The sequence below is a fragment of the Biomphalaria glabrata genome, chromosome 15 (genome assembly GCF_947242115.1).
Source record: "Biomphalaria glabrata chromosome 15, xgBioGlab47.1, whole genome shotgun sequence".
Lineage (NCBI taxonomy): Eukaryota > Metazoa > Mollusca > Gastropoda > Planorbidae > Biomphalaria > Biomphalaria glabrata.
In genome coordinates this window covers 6959235-6979330 of record NC_074725.1, presented here as the reverse complement: position 1 = coordinate 6979330, position 20096 = coordinate 6959235, and the positions used below count along the sequence as shown (strand labels likewise).

The following is a 20096-nucleotide window of genomic DNA, read 5'->3' as shown; positions in this document are numbered from 1 at the left end:
ACAGCTTCAATGGACCTCATCTACCAATCGTTAACAAACAAAAGTGAGTCACGCTACTCTATCTCCTCTATACAAATTACGATCTAATTTTGATCACCAATGGTTATCACGTGACAGTTTGTTTTCGTTGTTTTATCAATATTATCTCGTGATCGTTTGTTTTTGGTAAATGAGGTCCATTTTTTCATTTTTTAGAATTTTTGAAATAACAGATTGATCATTAAATGAGTGGTTTCTTTCAATCATTCGGTTTCGTCTTAGGAAACAGGCTTTGCGATTCGCTTTGCTTTTTCTGTTTGTTGTTTTGCCATCCAAACATAAGAAGAAGTGTCTCCTTGTACTTGCTGCTCATGCGGTAATAGACTACAATAGTGATACTGGAGTTGACTGTCTCCATCTCCATAGCGTAGGTCGCTACCATTGCGTTGATGTTGGAATATACTCCGGTGATACTGAGCTCGGGCATTAGGGCTCTAGCAGTAAGCATTGCAGACGACGGGATGAAGCAGATGATGAAAATCACAGACACAGTCACGATCATCTTGACCATTTTCTTTTCTTTTAATGATACCGCGGCTGCTGCAGCTGTATTGGATGCACTCGTGGACATCTGGCGCCAGGCCGCTGCTCGTTTAAGCCTGAAGGCAATGACGATATTACAGAGAATGATAATAGCGAAGGATACCAAAGGAACCACGGAGTTAGTGAGAAAGAGGGACGGGCCAAGGACGTCGTTGATGTTTTTAGTGTAGAAGATTCCCAGAACGGTTTTATTTTTCTTGGCGTCGAATTTCCAGTCGTAGTAGGCAGTGTAGTAGACGGGGAACATGGTCAGCGCGATGGCAAAGAAAACTGCCACGTTGAAACCGATCGCAAACCTTTTAGTTATCAGGGTTTTAACCTTGAAGGGCAAGGTCACACAAAGGCATCTCTCAAAGGCAACGAAGGCAGTAATAAAACCGGTCACTTTGACGAAATAGTTGTGGGGGTAGCCTGCAGTCAAGCTTGCAATTTCCAGTGGCAGAAACGGGAGGTCCAACTGGAGGAACCATGGGTTGAGAAGCACATTGAACCACTGAAGCGTGACCAGGGCGCCGATGTCACTTATAGCCAGTGCTGCTAGGCTGAGGTTGACGGTATCGCTAAATCTAATTTTGCTGAAGACGACAACATTGATCACGTTGGCTACTATCCCCAGCAAGCCGACAATTTCCCCAAACAAGATATTTGCCGTTACGACGATTTCACGGACCTCATAGCTGACCAGTCCATCAGGCTGTGCCACAGATACCGTCCCTCTTGTTATGTAGTTAACCATGTCTGAGGTATTGAAATAAGAATCTATCATTTCTTACTTATCACATAGATGTTAGAACATGCTACGGTGTATCTGTCATCGAATGTTAAGTGAACATCTTTCTAGTTTTATCTGTGTAGATATTCCTTCAAAACTGTTGACGTCTAAGTCTTAATTTTAATATAGTCACTTCCATGAGTCATATTTGAGACCGTATGATATACGCTTAATGATAAAAGTTTTCTTCAGATAAAAGAAACGCCCTTGCTCTCGCTTCACTTCTTAACAATCTTTAGGGCACGATTTTTGGACATTTTTACCATCACAGAGATGATATAGGTCAGGATCACAAAACTAAACCGAGAATCTTTTGCCTTCAGGGTAAAAATCCAACTATCTGATGTAAACTTATGATTTAATGTGTCATCGTGATACGAAAGTGTATGTTAGTGACTTTGTTTTTTTAAATATTTTATTTTGTGTAATGCATAGATGTAAGTCAAATTTCCTTAAAATAAAGATTTATTATTATTATCATTAATATCATTAAGTTTTATTAAGAAACGTACGTTTAAATTAATTTTCGGACTCGTAGACAGGCCTTATTATTATGTTATGTATTGTTTGGTATTGGAAACACAATAATGCTTATTTTGAAGAAAAATCTGAATTCAGTTAGGTTTAATGTCTAAACTATTATAACTTTAGAATTCAGAGTAGTTTCGAATCTTTATCAATCTTTTTTTTTGTTTAAATATTTACTTAAATTGTAATTGAAATGGATAATTATCACAGCTAGTTGTTTCCATTAAAAAAGAAATAACTATATTTTATATACACTTGAACTATTACTTAATCAATAATTTATGAAAATTTAAACCATTATCTTTCTCTAAGCCTTTGATGTATAATTAGCCTTATTCTACAAAATTTTTTGTTGTCAATAATGATGTGTAACCTCAAGACATATTACTCCTTGAGAGAAGTTTTAATTAATTAAATAGCAGACTGACAACATGGGGATCAATATGTGAAGGCTTGTTATTCTGTGTTTCAGAGTTGGCATTACTTAACAGTGGTTCTCACGAGATACCATTAATTAGCAGCAGTTAGATTACAGAGGGAGCCGTGAAAATGTTGAGTAAACAATGGACAGGAAAATAACGTTAGATGTTAATATAAATTTTTTTACTGTGAAAACAAATGATCTGTAACAGTTAGAGAGACAGAATTAATTAATCGTCGTCACACTGTAGTAATCATTGTAGTTTGCTTGTCGGCCTACATACTTTTAGAAAAGTATTAGTTGAACTACTTCGATAACATCATTATTTATCAAAAAATCAGATAGACATATAGATCTAGAGCTGTTTTGAGACACGAATTAATGGATTCAATAATGTAAAAAAAAAACAACCATAAAGCCTGCAAACAAATACATATACGCGAAATAGTTATCGAATCAAATCAATACAATTGTTGAGCAATTCAGGACTATTGTATATACATATGGGGTACTTTAAAAAAAGATAATTGAATGTTGGTTAATAGGTAGGCCTAACCAATTAGATTTAGGCCACGTTTGAACCCACGATTTCTTAAAACTCAACTAGTAACATAAAAAAAGATGGGTTTATTTTAAGACAATATCTCCTTTTGGAAGCTGATGACCTTTTGTAAGAGCGATGACTTTTTTCTTAACTCTTTCTCTCCGCAAATTATTTACCACATTCTGGTGGAATTAGCGTTGGTATCGTCAATTAGGAGAGAAAGAGTTAACTCATAAACGAAAGATAAAAATAGGAACCTGTGTGGTGGCAACGAGCTACTGGTCCAAACTGTCCAGAAGTTGCGACGTCGCAAGTCGATATTCAAGCCTCAGTCCAGCCCACTGTATGTGGGACCTTTGTACTTTGGTATGACTACTGTCCATCAATGACGAAGGATATCTCAAAGTCTCGTCTGTGCTCTAGCCGATTCACCAGGTGTGTTTTTTTAAAGGCTGTGATGCTCGAAATACGGCCCGCGAGCCAGATCCGGCGCGCCACGTGGTTTTGTCTGGCCCACCGAATCGTCGGTACAAAGTTTAAAAAATGACCCTTTCCTCCCCCCAAAAAAATGTTGAAAAATGTATATTTACCTAAGTTAGGGCCCTCACTTTTTCTCTGATTAATTAGTTCTATGACATTGAACGTACGTTTATGAAATGGGAAAGCTGAAGAAACTACAAGCAGACTCTGAATTTAGAATCTATTGGGAAAAGTGAACGGACATTTTTTTGTGGAACATGATAATAGGTCACTCTTATACAACATATTTATTTTGTAAAGTGTGAGATTGGAGTATCAATTATAGTATTAACCAAAAAAGAGCCAAGAAAATGAGTCGTTGGTAAAGCTATTAACAATGATTCTCACATTTTATGTAGACAAATCATTAATATGGTTCCATGGACAAAATAAGCCAGTTTCCGACGCGTAAAAAAGATAAACTTCCAATATCTTTATATATATGTAATGTAAATACTGGATCCACAAGTTTCTAATAAAATTGTGTCAGGCCAATGGCATTTCGTTTTTGTACATTTTCGGTCATGTTGCCCGCGAAACTAGTGTCGGAAATTAAAATGGCCCGCAGGTCGAATTAGGTTGGGCATGACTGTTCTAAGGTGACCAGATATTTGACGAGTGAAAGCAAGACAATTGTCAATCATTGAAGTAAAGAAAAATACAGAATCTATATTCTATACACATGTTTCAAAGCAAATGTTGCTTTCTTTACGCCATTAAATAAGCCGTTTTCAAAATGAAAAAAAAACAAAAAACAATAACGATATATAAATTTAAATTGGTTATCTCCCTCTAAACTGTTCCGCTATGTTCCGGCAACTTGACCATTTTGTGAGGCTGTTCCCTCTGAAACCATCCATCATGAAAGTATGAATCTCCTTCTAAAGTTTCAGTTTTTAGCAAGTTTCCTTTTTTGTGTGTTTTCTCTGGTTCTCACAAGGCGTCCACTGCAGAAAATACTTTTCAGTAACTGCGTTAGTTCCTGGTAGTCACTCAAAGAAATCCGCAAAAACAAAAAAATCTTAACTGAAGGAATATTTCAGCACACCGAGAATCTATCATTGTCTTTCTTGGATTCCATTCAGATGTCTTGTCTGAGGAAGGAAACTTTATCACACAGCTCATGTCGTCAAATAAATCATCATCATTGAATTGCAAATGGTGATGTTTTAAACCAAATAATTCAAAGCTGTCTTAAAATTATTTCCCAACACAATGTGACGATAATGTGCAGCACATCCGCACACACCAGATGGAGACTCCGATGTTAAGAGGCTTCATGCGTCGATGCTGTCGAATTGGTCACTTCTCTTGAGACAAGAGATATGATTTCAAAGCAGCATCTAAATAAATATTTGTATTTCATGTATCAGAGATACTGATCTTTCTAGAGCCCAAAAAAATCTGCTTTACTCTATATCAACAAATTCGTAGATTTATTTTAAAGATTCAACTCGAACGGTGTAGAAGCAGAATCAATAATAAAATTTCACGCATGATCTTTCCAAGTCTAGTAGAAGACAATCCACAGTACCGATAGTTTAATGACATTGTGAGTAGCACAGCCAATAGTTTCTTGCCAACACCGACTGAACGTCTGCATTTTCTCAAAAACCTTTTGCTTGTCCTAGCCCTTTTAGTTCTCCTAAATTAGTATTAGCGTTACCGATCAACTGCCAAAATATAAAAAAATATAAATACCTAGGTACAACCATCAACTGGAAGCTAAACTTTCTCTTCCAGTCCATGTTTTTGTAAAACCATTTGCAATAAATTATCAAATGGTTTCAGCATTTTCTCCTGGGAGTGATTCTGTTTTCAACATTCTAACAGTGACACAAAGGAACGTATCATCAGGGGAAACAATTTCGTGTCTTTGTGGTTCCAAGTGAACACTGTCACAAACTGGCCATTGCAAACCTGCATCTTTACCATGTTAAATAAAAAACGGGACAAAACGTTTGTAACGTTTGCTTCACATTTGGTTCTTGCATGTGAGAGTTTGGGATCATTCATTTTTTAAAAGCGATTATAATGTACAATTCATCGATCTAAAACTGTACAGAAAACTTTGATATGCAATATAGACACTAGAGGTTCTTAGATTGAACACACACACATAGACTATAAATGATGGAGAAGTACTTTGTGAAAGGCGTAATAGTAGCTTCCAACGTTTTTATGACGATATGCAAAGAGGTGTTTTGGTTATATGTGCGCGTCCACCACGCATAAAAAACAGCAGCACGAGAAGCGTCTAAATAGTGAACACGACGTTAGGTCGTAACTTTGAAGTTATTCATCAAGAGGTGATGCGCTAAATCCGATGTTGAAAATAAAAGCTAGACTTTGATCGACGTTGACGAAAGTGGGATATCACTTGTCCGCCCCGGACATTTTATGAAAAGTGTGACAAGCAGTCAAAAGCGGGTCTGTCCCGTCCAAGTCGGAACGTCTGGTCACCTTAGTTTTTCTAACGCAACGCTATTTTATCTCATTTCTGTCTGTGGTCACGTTCGGCAACCAAGCAGGTGTCTCGGTTCCAAGCAGGTGTCTCGGTTCCAAGCAGGTGCCTCGGTTCCAAGCAGGTGTCTCGGTTCCAAGCAGGTGTCTCGGTTCCAAGCAGGTGTCTCGGTTTAAAGCGACCCTCTACAGCTACGTCTTACCCATCTGATTGGTACTTACTTTCAAATCTTGGTATTTCTGGGCCATATAGAGGAAAGAATTCAGTCTTTTGATGTAGATCAGAATTCTGAAGCATGTCAAAGTGAGACAAGTAGGCCTACTTTAGACCTTCTAATTCACTTATATGGTCAAATGAATAAGGCGACGAATAATAAAATAACTAGCAAAATAAAAAAACATCCTTTAAGAAAAACAAAGCTTATCTAAGGGGAAAAACTCCGCACTTAAAACTATATCTTTAAATAATGTAGAAGCTATTTTCCCTTTTTCAATGTCAAACTAAATAACTAATTACCGACAATTAATTGACTAATTGGTTAATTTTTAAATTGATTCAAATTTGGCTAGGTACAATAAATAATTGATTAAAGTTTCAATTTAATCCAAGAATGGTTGGGGGAGAAATAACGTGTTGAAACTTTTTACAAGACAGACAGACTGACGGACGGACATACAGAATTGATAATATCTTTTTTAAAAAGGATCTGAGTACAGTAAGGTTCACATTAAATAATATCTGATCTAATATCGACACTTCTAAAATTTATTTTAATTATTCTTTTAAAATTGATTTATTTCTGAGGATATCAATATTTTATGTACATGTTTAATGGCTTGACGAACATTACATTTAATTTATAGCGGTCATTCTGATTAAATGTATCAACAGCTTCTTGAAGGTGGAAGGGCGGGGGGGGGGGGGTGCTTTGTAAGCGAGTGAACTCTGGTTTTGTTTGTGATTTAATGTGGTGAGTTTCCCTCCCAGATTTCTTCCCTTTATGTATCTTTTCGTTGCTTAAATTAGTGTGAATCTGCAGGAATGTTTGTATATAATGACGCAACTATTTCAGAGAAATTCCAAACAGCAAGAATGCATTCGTCTTTTTTGTTTCTTTTTGTTTTGCAGTGTTGTCTTCAGATTCAGTGGCGTAGCTAGGGTAGGGGAGGAGGGGGGAGAATTTGAAAATTCCCCCCGGGCCCCCACTTGAGGAGGGTCCCCAAATTAGTGTTTTTTTTTACATTAAAAATTAAATATCAAGCAAAATGCAGGGGCCCCTAAAAAGGTCTAGTTTAATCTGGATATTTTTTAGGTAATATGTTTAAAACCTTTGCCCATCACCTATCAGTAAATTAAAACCTTCGAAAACGTAACCCATGTCTTAATCACATCTGAGGAATAGCCCAGTATGGGGACGTAATATGCTTTGGTCCAGTCCAGAGGCGGTATTAGCAATACGTGGGCTTGGAGCCGTAAGCGTAGACTATGTGTATACAGTACCTTATCGTCTGCCTCTAATGTTGTAGGTCTGTACTATTGGCCGTTTGACTGCATTACATACTGTTCTTTCATTGTTCTGAATTCTAGATTTTGCTTGTATGATTCCATACCCAGTGCTTTAATATAAATTTAGTGGCTTTAAATCACCGTAACTAATGATTTAGAAAAGTTTTGCAGGAAAAATCAACAAACTATACAATATTTATGCTATCGCGGCTTTCCTCCCCTTTCCTTTCAGGAGCGGGCCTGGGGCTGTTGCCCCAATCGCCACCCCTTAAGGCTACCTCTGTAATGTGTCCTAGATAAAGAGAATATAATTTGTTTTAATTTTCGGTCAGAAGATTATAGTTTGTTTACTTGATTTTTATCAACCTGTCTTCCAAACATAAGAAGAAACGTCTCTCTGTATTTCGAACTCATGCGATAATAGACAACAATAGATAGACTTGAGTTGACTGTGTCCATCGCCATGACATAGGTCACTACGATCCAGTTTATGTTGGAGTATACCCCGTTGATACTAAGCTCCGGTACGATGGCTCGGGCGGATAAAAAAGCGGACAGCGGGCTGAAACAAATGATGAAAATAGATGACATTGTCACAATCATCTTGACCATTTTCTTCTCCTTCATTGACACCGCGGCGCCCGGGGTGGTGATGGCGGCTCCTGATGACATCTGGCGCCACACCGAAGCTCTCTTCAGCCTGAAGCCGATGATGATGTTGCAGAGGATGACAACGAGGAACGCTGCCAAGGGAACCAATGTGTTGATGAGTAAGAGGGACGGGCCAAGGACGTCGTTGATGTTCTTGGTGTAGAAGATTCCCAGAACGGTCTTATTTTTCTTGGCGTCGAATTTCCAGTCGTAGTAGGCAGTATAATAGATTGGGAACATCGCCAAGGCGTTTGCTATGAAGAAGCCAACGTTGAAAGCAACTGCAGTCCTTTTAGTTATCAGTGTTTTAACCTTGAAGGGCAAGGTCACACAAAGGCATCTCTCAAAGGCAACGAAGGCAGTAATAAAACCGGTCACTTTGACGAAATAGTTGTGGGGGTAGCCTACCGTCAAACTTTGGAGCTCTAGTGGCAAAAACGGGAGGTCCAACTGAAGGAACCATGGGTTGACAAGCACATTAAATACCTGAAGCGTGACTAGAGCGCCAATATCACTTATAGCCAGGGCTGCTAGGCTGATATTGACGGTATCGCTGAAGCCAATTTTGCTAAATACTATAACATTAATCACGTTGGCTACTATCCCCAGCAAGCCCACAATTTCCCCAAAGAAGATGTTGATGGTCAAGATGATTTCACGGACCTCGTAGCTGACCAGTCCATCAGGCTTGACAATTGGTACCGCTGCCTTGGTTGTGTAATTTATCGTTTCATGCTTAGTGTAATAGGCATCCATTGTTGCTTTGTACATGAAACAAGATATATTTCATATTAACAATATTATATTCATATGAGCAATTTAAGATTCATATTATACATAGTAGAGTCATATTAACATCATTAGATTCATATTAGCAATATTAGATTCATATTTGCCATTTTTCGAGTCCGAAAATCAAAGAGAAATGCAGTATTTTCCGTGGCTACGCAACCCATTTCTGACCTACATATTTTGACATCCAGCGCAGGCATAACCATTGACCGCCGGAGGTCGATTTAGCGACTTTTAGAGGTATCCTGTTACAGCTACTCATTTGTGGGCTAATTATATAAGACATATTAGATTAGCAATGCTAGATTCATATTAGCTATATTAGATTCATGTTAATAATATTAGATTCATATTAGCAATACTAGATTCACAATAGCCCTTTTTCGTGTCCGAAAATCAACAAGGAATGCAGTATTTTCCATGGCTACGCAACCCACTTCTGACCTACATTTTTTGCCAATGCATGCTTAACAGAGGCGGACTGGTTGTAAAAATCTGATCTGCCCGGGCATTTCTATACAATCCGGCCCACAAATTGTTAGCCATATGATTGCTTTAGATAATTGTTCAACTTTAAATTGTAAAAGATCTTTTAAAATAATTTCTGGCATTCATGCGACCCTTTCGGTGGCCCTACCTGCCCAATTGGGTACCGGCCCACCGGGCATTTGCCCGAATGCCCATATATAGCCAGTCCGCCCCTGATGCATAACCATTGATTGTCCGACGGAGGTCGATTTAGCGACTTTTAGAGGTACCTTTTTATCGACTCTGTTACATCTAGTCATTTATGGGCTAGTTATATAAGGCATATTAGAGTAATACAAGCAATGTTATTTTCATATTAACAATGCTAGATTCATATTAGCAGTGTTAGAGTTATATTAGCAATATTAGATTCGTGTTAGTAATATTAGATTCAGATTAACAATACTAGATTTATATTAGCATCATTCAGAATTATTATGTATTTTTTCCTTAACCTTTAATGTTTGCTAACAGAATTTTCTTCATTTTTCAAAAAAATCTTCTTAGATCTTTTCAGCACGGTGCGGCACCCTCATAGTGTCACCCCCAGTCAATTTCCCCATCTCCTCTCGCCTGCCCTTCAAATAAACAAAAACAAAACAAAAACAAAAAAAAAAAAAAATTATCAATAAAATCTGTTTTTTTGTTGTTGTTGAATTTGTTGAGCATCGAGGCTTAATGAACACAATGAGATAATTATCTACATTGATTGATTGACGCACAGATGTAAAATGAGTGTCGAAATGATGTTATCATTTCGTTGTTTATGACATTTTCATCAAACGTTTTTATACATATATATATATTGAAGATAACAAATGTCTATAAAGTGGCTAGACAGTAAAGAACAGCTAGGTAGAATTATGTTGTATTAGTAGACACTCTCTCAGTGTACAAAACAACAATAGAACTTCCAATGTCTTGGGTTTATCTTAACAAGATTGATCTTATCTTCTTATCTTATATAATACAGACGTTACTTCAAAGAAGAAGATGATTACGTCCTACACGTCATACATTCAGTCATGCATATTAACCAATGACTTAAATTCTGCCAAGTCACTGGTTTTCCTGGCGAGCTCAGGCAACCCATTCCATGCTCTAATAGCACTAGGGAACAATAAAACTAAACACACACACACGACTGGCGTGACCGACTGCGAGTACATCAACAATTTTGATTGCAGCTACGGCACATCAGCTTTTTTTTTGGACACCTGATATGCGATTATAAAAATTTTAAAGCAGACGTAACATCAACTGAATATGTTTTATGATTGGACTTTTGATGACCTTGCTACGGAAACGGTTTTACATTATACTGTTAGGTTTTGTAGCGACGAATGACACAATGACAACTCGTAAAATACATTAAAGTTGAAAAAAAAAAAGTTTTTTAAAGCGAATCTAAAGCTAAACTATAGGATGTGTTGCTAATAGGCTTTAACGCTTGGCTACCTATCGAGTTCGAAACCCGACTTATGTTTGCTGAGAGCCTAAAGGCAGTCCAGAAACCTTATCCTAGATACCCCCTTTCCCAGTGGCGTAGCAGCCTTGGCGCGTTGGGGTTCATTGCGTCCGGGCCCACGACCACTAGGGGCCCAAACGGGGATAAGTAAGGGAAAGTGTTGACTATAAGAGTTTAAATGCATCACATTATTACGTTAGTTTAATTAAATCATGTTCATTGTTATGAAATTCTATTTCTGGTGTCCGAGCAAATTAAAAATCTAATCTATTAAAGGGAGGTAACTCTAAAATTGTCAGTACAGCGTTTCATTTAAATCTAACGTGTTCGATTTTTTAAATCTAATACTAATAATAATGATATGTAATACTTTAAGCCTTCTCATTGTGAGAGTGTTATATGATGTTTAGTATTTGCTTTTGTTTTGGTCCACGTGTTATTTATTTCTTTAATATTACAATACATATCGACTAGTTTAAATACTTTATTTAATTGTATAAGTAAATACTAAAATTACATTCTTTAGTTTGTGACTGATTTTCCAAATCAAATCCGGATAGAACGGCAATATCAAATTTTTACATTATGCACATTTTGTTATTAATGTGATTTACCAGTAATTCATTAAATATATTTTAAAAACTGATTCATGATTTTTCAGGTACATTGAATAATTGTGAAAAAATAGAAACAAATTAAACAATATGTCTTTCAATTATTTGAAGTAACAAACATTTGTGCAACCAAGCTTGAGCTCACTATCTACTTTCTACTCAGTAGGTTGAACTTAAATTTCTGTACAATGGTGCTTTGAAAACCATCGTCTCCTAATTAAACGATGCTGATGGAAACTAGGGCCAAAATGCGCTGTGGGAAGTTAATGTGCTCTAATACGTGTGACGACCAAATGGGACCAAAACACATTCAGAATTTCTGAAGATTCAGCTTGTAGCTCGGAGTCCCGACATGTTACATGGTTGGCCAATAACAATGGCCCTTTAAGTGATCTCCAGTGACTAGCTTAGCTTAGAGATTATGATGTTAGTTTTGACAATAAATATATTGTGCATTGTTTTAGCGACGGTAAAAGTAGTGACGTAGTCAAACAGACGAATGACGTTGCTAAATATGGGTACATGATAGGAGAATATGGTCAGGGCTTGTAGGAAGATGGATATTGATTAGACTGCTAATTAAATAGATAGACAAGACGATCATCTCAATCTGTAAATAAACATCAGTTAAAATCTTCATATGTTTTATCAAGTATGTTAGTTAATTGTTGTGTCCCTTGCATGTTTTCGGAATCGCATTAGATTAAGTGGAGGCGCGGTGGCTGAGTGGTAGAGCGATTGGCTTCCGAACTGGGGTCTCGGACTCGAATCCTGGTGAAGACTGGGATTTTAATTTTAGGGATCCTTGGGCGCCTCTGAGTCCAATCAGCTCCAATGGGTACCTGACATTAGTTGGGTAAAAGTATAAGCGGTTGATCGTTGTACTGGCCACAACCTTGATAACCGTAGGCCACTAAAACAGATGACCATTTACATCATCTGCCCTACAGACCACAAGGTCTGAAAGGGGAGTCTTACTTTATTAGAATAAATGAAGTAGTATCAGACAACACAGACAATCCAAGACAGGACAAGACAAGACAGGACAAGACAAGACAGAGGACAAGACAAGACAGGACAAGACAAGACAGGACAAGACAAGACAGGACAAGACAAGACAGGACAAGACAAGACAGGACAAGACAAGACAGGACAGATCCAAAGCTTGAGGAAATTGAGGAACAGGTGTACCCTGTGTACTGTCTGGCTCTCAATGACATGTACTCTCTCATTAGATACAGTAGAGCCCAGTTTGAGTTCAGTCACACTTTAAAAGTGGGCCCAATTTCTTATTCCTGAACCCGGGCCCACGTTTACTCTGCTACGCCCCTGCCCTTTCCCCTCCCCCTTCCCCTGCCCACTGGTCTACAAAAAGAGATTGAACCATAGCACACCGTATCAACATGAACGTTGCACTATAAAAAAACAACGCAAAATCGGAAACAAATTAAAAAAAAAATAATGTGTTCTATTCGCTATTTCAAACTTAAAGAATTACCAATAGCTTGGTGAAAGTCAATATATCTTACGATTTTTGTTTCCGATTGTCAGGATACGAAAGTCTCGTGTCTGTTGCATTGTCCATCTCAAATAGTTCTAAATCAACTAAAGATTTGAAAAGCTTTTTTCACATGACGCCACAGACTATCAGATAGAAAGAAACGGCGGAAGGCTTAGTGAAAATGGTTGGTAGAGATTCTTAAAGTCTCAGTGAATTGTAAAAATGTAAGAATTGAATTCTTATTCTCTTTTTCACTAGTGAGTCTGGCTTCTTGAGATTTATCTCCTGGCTTCTTGAGATTTATCTCCTGGCTTCTTGAGATTTATCTCCTGGCTTCTTGAGATTTATCTCCTGGCAACTTGAGATTTATCTCCTGGCTTCTTGAGATTTATCTTCTGGCAACTTGAGATTTATCTCCTGGCTTCTTGAGATTTATCTCCTGGCAACTTGAGATTTATCTCCTGGCTTCTTGAGATTTATCTCCTAGTTTCTTGAAATTTATCTCCTGGCTTCTTGAAACTTATCTCCTGGCTTCTTGAAACTTATCTCCTGGCTTCTTTAGATTCCTCTCATGGCTTTTTACCGTCCTTTCTTATTCTTTTCTATTAAAATGCCACGATGATTTGCTATAATAAGGAGGCGCGGTGGCTGAGCGGTAAAGCTCTTGTCTTTCAAACCGGGTTTCTAGGGTTCGAATCCTGGTGAAGACCAGGATTTTTAATTTCGGCATTTTTAGGGCGCCTCTTAGTTCACCCAGTTCTAATGGGTACCTGACATAAGTTGAGGAAAAGTAAAGGAGGTTGGTAGTTGTGTTGGCCACATGACACCCTCATTAACCGTTGGCCACAGAAGCAGATGACCTTTACATCATCTGCCGTTTAGACCAAGGGAAAGAGAAACTTTTTGATATAACGAGAGCCTTCTTATTATAATTTCAAACTAACGTGTCACGTTTTCTGTAGAACAGTTAAATCACTTCTAACCTGACTACAAACTTTGTCAATATTTAAACCCATATTTTGATGCTAATATAATGTATTGGCGACTTTTTCCAGGAAAGTAAAGAAGTATAACCATATCTGGCAGTGGACTTTGAGCTGCGGCTCTAGTATTAATAGCAACGGTAAAGAGCTTCAATAGCTGTCGTAAATTAATTAAATCGTTCTTTAATGACGTAGGGAGTCCTAATAAACACGATGTTAGGAAACTTTCTTATGACACTCCATTATGTTTTAATTCAGATTCTCTAATTGTGAATTGTGGCTGGTAGTTGAAAAACATAAAAACACAACAATACAATATCTTGCTATAGAATAAGTAAATCATACTAGAGCGAAATGTTTTTCTCTACTACATTTTAACGTTTTGTGTATTTTTGATGGCATTTCAACCAAAAGTTTTTGTTGTAAAATAAATGAATCAATAAAATATATAGATCTCTATTTTAAATCATGTTTGATGTTTAATGTTTAAACATGTTTGAGCATCGAGATATTTTCAATATTTTCTAATTGTCTGTTTTTGAAAAAGTGCAGTTTCTTGGTGGGTGAACCTGGTGTGGTCCGCACCCCGGCCCTTCCTAGGAACGCCACTGTTTTTATGTTCTTCATTAGTAGCGAAAAAATCCCCAACAAAACAACTAAAACTTGTACAGACTAAACATAAAAAATTAGTAAACCTTAACGCTTTCTGAAACATATAGTGTTCATATTTTCTTAAGAGGCCCTCCAAGGAGAAAGCCGCTGTTAGGTTCCTATTGAGTGGTTTGTCTCTCCGTCTGCGGGTCCGTCTGTCCATCCGTCTGTTTTAGATTTTAAGAACAAGAAAAGCATATCTCAACATATTTTGTAGCTTGCTAAGTTAAGGTACCATGGCTACTTTTAGTCTTCTGAAACCAAACTATTTTGTTTATAGATTAATTAAACGAGCAGCTGTACCCTACCAACACGCCAAAATAATTCAACGGCTTACATTATATACGCTCACAATTGTCACAGTTGTATTCGTTTTTTTAAAGTGGAAGCAACTTTTTTGTATTAATTGTAACATTTTACATACATATTTGTACCTGTATAGTGTGTGTCTTTTCTGGTGTATTAGTTACTCAAAGTAAACTGAATGATTTTTTTTTAAAGTTAATATAAATTCAAAATTTAAAAAAAAAGTCACTTATCTAGAGCTACTTATAATTGAAGGATACTATAGTCTCTTTCTATATAAATATATACGTATTATTACGTATGATTACATAATATTAATGAGGCTTCTCTTCGAGCACGATTAATTAGGAATGCAGTATTTCCCTAGGTATACATCAGTTTCTTAAAATAAATTGATCCGAAGACGTTCAAAACAAACAAGACTTTCCCCACTGCTGATCTAGTTCTAACGAGTCCTGTTTTAATTTTATGTGAATTAATTATTTGTTTTTCTTTGTCAATATCACATTGGCTAATTAAGTAAATTGAAAAACGTGAATCAGTTCAATCAATATATGAAAACAAATATTTGCTTTAAGTCTGTGATTTTCCATTGCGCTATTAACAATAGTTGTCAGACAAAGAGAAGTATAAGGTTCAAATAAAATGAAAATAATTGTGAAGATGAAAGTAAATAAGACAATAAACGTGAGAGAGATCAGGTAGTTATAAAACTATTCAATGGTTTGATCGGGCATTGGAAACACCTAGTAGGCCTTCATCTAGAGACAGACCTGTCACCACGTTATTTTAGATGGTCGTTGGATGACATTGTGTTCATATTCTAATGTTAGATATGGTTAGGGATTATCAGGATGAAGTTATGCACGTTCAAAGCTCGTTCGTAAATGAGGAAATATTTGCCTTATGTGGCAAACACAAAGAATACGTATAATATTGTTACGATTCTCTCCTACTCAGGACTTCTGTAAACACTGCTAAACACAACACATCAACACATCAAGAACTTGACAACAAGGCTCCAAATAATCTGGTACTTTAATAAGGGTCAAATCAAACAGCCAATACGACACAATTGGCAACACAATCAACTGCTACAACGTTAGACCGTATATCACTGTACTAAACTTATAAACTCTACTGTCTCTTCCTGGACTCGTACGTTTCACTGGAGGACTGCACCAGGACCGACTTCACGGCTGACTAACAGTCCCGGTCTTGAACTGCGCTTTCTTACACACTGTGTCTCTGGTCTGCACAGGCTTATGATCAGATGACCATAACACGGGCGCTATTCACTTGCAAAGTTCATGCTAGTACTGTCCCTTGCCTTTCAATATAGCACGCCAAACTGTATTACTGGCCTGTGTCACATTTGTCAGCTGATCACACACAGTTAACCCTTTTGCGTCGCGAATAGGGTTATAACAATATATATAATTATGACACCACATAGGAAATATGATACACAATCCAAAAATAATCAGTAATAATCCTTTATAGAAATATTTGACAAATATAGTAATAACTTGTTAACTGGTACAAATCTTAACTACATTGTAATAACTTTATAGTGACTGCTTACCATAACTGTCAAAAGTGACTAACTTCAATGACTACCCATTTACTTACTGCCTTTACTGACTTCTCTTACTAACTACTATCAAGTAACTACCTAGCTCAAGGTTGGAAATTTTCACCTTTAGAAACCATGAGTTATGAATTACACTCATAATATCAAAATAGGGTATCCCAAAGGAGGATTTATAAAACGGCTTACATAGTTAGCTTTAAAAATAAAACTGTTCGCTATTTCAGAATAGAAACTAGCCGTAGGAAATACAATTTGCAAGCTGCCAAATATAATAAATCATGAAGGAACCAACTTTCTGTTTTGAGGCCTGTATACCTTGCTACATTTCTGGGTGTGTCTGATAAAGTTGGATTCAAACGTATGCAATAGGCTAGACAGCACACTGTTGTTTAGTGTTTCATTATAAGTGTGTGTCAATACTTGTACATTCGTCTAATCTTTTTCATCAGCATTGAGCTATGGAAGTTGTGACTAGTCAAAAGGAAAAAAGGGGTCCCGGCCATGGGAGCCCGCAGGATTTATTTGCAGGGGGGTGCAAGTTGCCTCCTATGGCTCGAATGTCGTAGCTTCAACTTTTTTTTATTACAGAGAATATTAAAGAAAAAAACTGGTGCCCCCTCGCCCCCCCCCCCCCCCGATACATATACCATATTTAGTTCAATGTAAATACAAAAAAAAAAAAAAAAATGCAAACGCTGCCGAAACTGTCAATAACATTTCTATTGAATTTCTTCTCGTCGCAATGGACAAGCCGGCGGTGAACGCTTATCTGGCAGTTTGGATATTCTTATATACGTTGCAGCTAATGAATTGTTTTAGGATTTAGACACAACAGGTTGAACTGAGCATTATTATTGCTTGAAAAGCGAGACGTTAATGAAGAAACTAACGAATCAAGATAGGGAATATAAAGCTGTGTTCTGTAATAATCGCTCGGTGTATCTGTCGACTGCAAATTCTCGGCAGCACCAACTCATTACCAAGTTTGTCTGCCAGCAGTGTTGCCTTACTAAGGATGCCATCCCTAAAGTGTTCCTCAGCATGATCAAGATGGTTTTTGATTATGTCATTAATATGAATGGTGATGTGCTGTTGAGCGGCCACTTATGCTACGATGGACAGACTGCAACATCACGGAAACTGGTTCAAGAACGGATGAATAATTGACAACAACTAAAAGATCAATCAGAAATACACGAGAAACAGGCACTGATTTTACATACGCAGTTTGTCTGGTTTCACTTACAAATGGTATTTTAAAATACGCAAAACAGTCAAAGATCTTCTTAAAGTTGTCACTTAAACCGCGAATGAATTTGTATTTCTCAGTCCATCGTGTCTCACACAAAAGAGGCAAATTTAGAACCAACGCTTGGGAATGTTACGGAATAGATAATCTTCTTGATGACACCAACGGCATTACGTATATCTGAAACGTCATTCAGGTCAATGATAACAAGTTTAAGTCGCTGGGACGCGAAACGGATAAGGGTTGCTTTTGGATATTTTTCACAATTTTTGTCTGAACAAAGTTCTTCTTCTTCTTCATCGTTCTCATTGTTGTGTTGGAGTGTTCAGATGACTAGACCAATACATGAGATGAACTGCGCATTGGTTTCCAAATCAGGGAGCTCTCCATATAGTTTTCTTTCTAGTGGGGTGATTTGGGGCCAATGTCTTATACGGGCCTCTTGGTAAAGAGAGCAGTTTTGGAGGACGTGGTCGGCATTTTCTGGTGATACTCCACATGGGCAGATTTCACTGGTTCCAATTTTGAGCCTCGGTACATGTGTTGTCGCATTCTGTTGTGTCCGGTCCTGAGTCGAAAGATTAGACGTTGGTCTTGTCTGAATGCTACCCAGCACGAGGCAGCCATCGTAGCCTTGGCCGAGTAGTTTGTCCATGTCTAGACTGTACTTAATGTATTCGCTGACATTGACGTTAGACACAGGAACAAAATCAATGAATTCTTCTCGAGTACAATCGCCATCAACAAATCCAACGCTCAAACACATCTATTCAGTGCTGCCAGAGATATCTGTATTTTGATCACCGAAATACCAAGAAAAACACAGTTAATTCATGCTGCCAGTCGATACAAATCAACGTTGTGACTCCAGATGGCATGGGAAGAACTTTCTTATATCTCTTCTATCGTAAACTGGTGGACGTGTTGTTTTTTTCTCTCACTCGGGGTTGGGATGGAAAGAACGCCCGGAACCCAGTTACAGTATAGGAATATGAGACAAGCTCCCCGCAGTCAGCACTGTTCTCGGCCACTTATAGCGAGTGGGACCCAGGAACGGGGACGGAGCGCTGTGTACACGGCCCGGTCTGGCCCAGTCAACCGATATGACTGTCTACCGTTGGGAGCCCTCAGAGAGGACAGGGGTGAAGAGCCCCATGTCCAGGCCTGGTGGTTGGATAAAAGCCTTTCTAACCGTCAACGGGATAATGGCGCCTACGGCGCCGACGCCCTACTGGACTTCATTGAAGGTGGACGTGTTTAACCTATTTTATCGAGCGCTAACAATGACCTCAACTCCGCAAGAGAGAGAGAGAGAGAGAGAGAGAGAGAGAGCAAGTAATCGTACTTTGTAGCATTGTCAAAAATAAAAATCCTAATCGCATTGAAAAGATAAATTTAGATCTTTTAATTCTTATTGTTATTTCGCTACATTCAAAAGCGATAAAATTACAATTAATAAAACCAAATTGATATTTATTTTTATTTAGAGAACAAAATACTAAGGGAAATGTAAACATGGGAACGGGATTGTGTGCGAAGGACTTTTTGTTGTTGGTGTTGGTGGTGGGGGTGCAGAGAGCGGATAAGTCAAAGTGCGACTAAAATTGACGGGTACAAAATATGAGAGCGTGTATGTGTTGGGTGCGCATTACGAAGCAGGTCTTTCCAACTCAAATCAGAAGTCTATGTAGCAGAAATTACGATGCGCAGGCAACTAAATAGGGGTTCCAGAGAGAGAGAGAGAGAGAGAGAGGGAGAGAGAGAGGGAGGTAGAGAGAGCGGGCCGTGAGATTTCATTGTAACAGTTACATTTAATCACATGCTAAAAGTATGTTAGGTTGATATTTAAAATATGGCCCATTTATTAAAATTGTAAAAATAAATTAATTAATAAATTCAAAAGGGTGCTCAGGAAAAAAGAACGCGGGAAGTGAATTTTTATTGTAGAAGATACACTAATTCACGGGCTAAAAAATTATGTTAGGTTTTTAGTTAAAAAAAAAGACGGGTGTGTTCCGGACGTAATATACAGTATAGAGCCTGGGACCAAATCAATGGCCGTAGCTGGTGTGTACCGCTTGTATATATTATAAATACGTTGAAAAACATGTTCGGATGTTGGTCTAGCTTTGAAACATCATTCTTTTTAAATGTTCAAATAATTTTAAAAATGTTAATAAGAAGTAAATAGAAAAGTAATTAGCTGAAATAAAAGTGAATAAATAGTTTATTAATAAGAAATTTTAAGATATTTTATTAGTATCATCTACTCTAATTTAGACTGGATCTCGATATGAGTATAACAGCTAAGATTCCGTGTCCACGAGAAATATTGCACTCCTCCTTAAATCTTGGAACTCAAAGACAAGCTTCATTATTATTATTATTACAAAGCTTATACAACTCACTCTATATATCTGTCT

The 20096-nt window shown here is 37.5% G+C and overlaps 2 protein-coding genes across 2 annotated transcripts; both read right to left on the bottom strand.

Annotated features, from left to right (window-relative positions):
- Positions 1–238: 238 nt before the first annotated feature.
- LOC106075210 (uncharacterized) lies at positions 239–1318 on the bottom strand. The gene has a single exon (XM_013236149.2). The coding sequence runs from the start codon at positions 1316–1318 to the stop codon at positions 239–241; it is 1080 nt and encodes a 359-aa protein (XP_013091603.2).
- A 5463-nt stretch (positions 1319–6781) lies between these two features.
- On the bottom strand, positions 6782–15054 carry LOC106075211 (FMRFamide receptor-like). Its single transcript, XM_056012170.1, has 2 exons — positions 14959–15054; positions 6782–8748 (listed from the first exon to the last, which is right to left on the bottom strand). Exon 2 carries the CDS (start codon positions 8741–8743, stop codon positions 7673–7675), a length of 1071 nt encoding a protein of 356 aa, XP_055868145.1. The 5' UTR covers positions 8744–8748; positions 14959–15054; the 3' UTR covers positions 6782–7672.
- Between the last annotated feature and the right edge of the window lie 5042 nt (positions 15055–20096).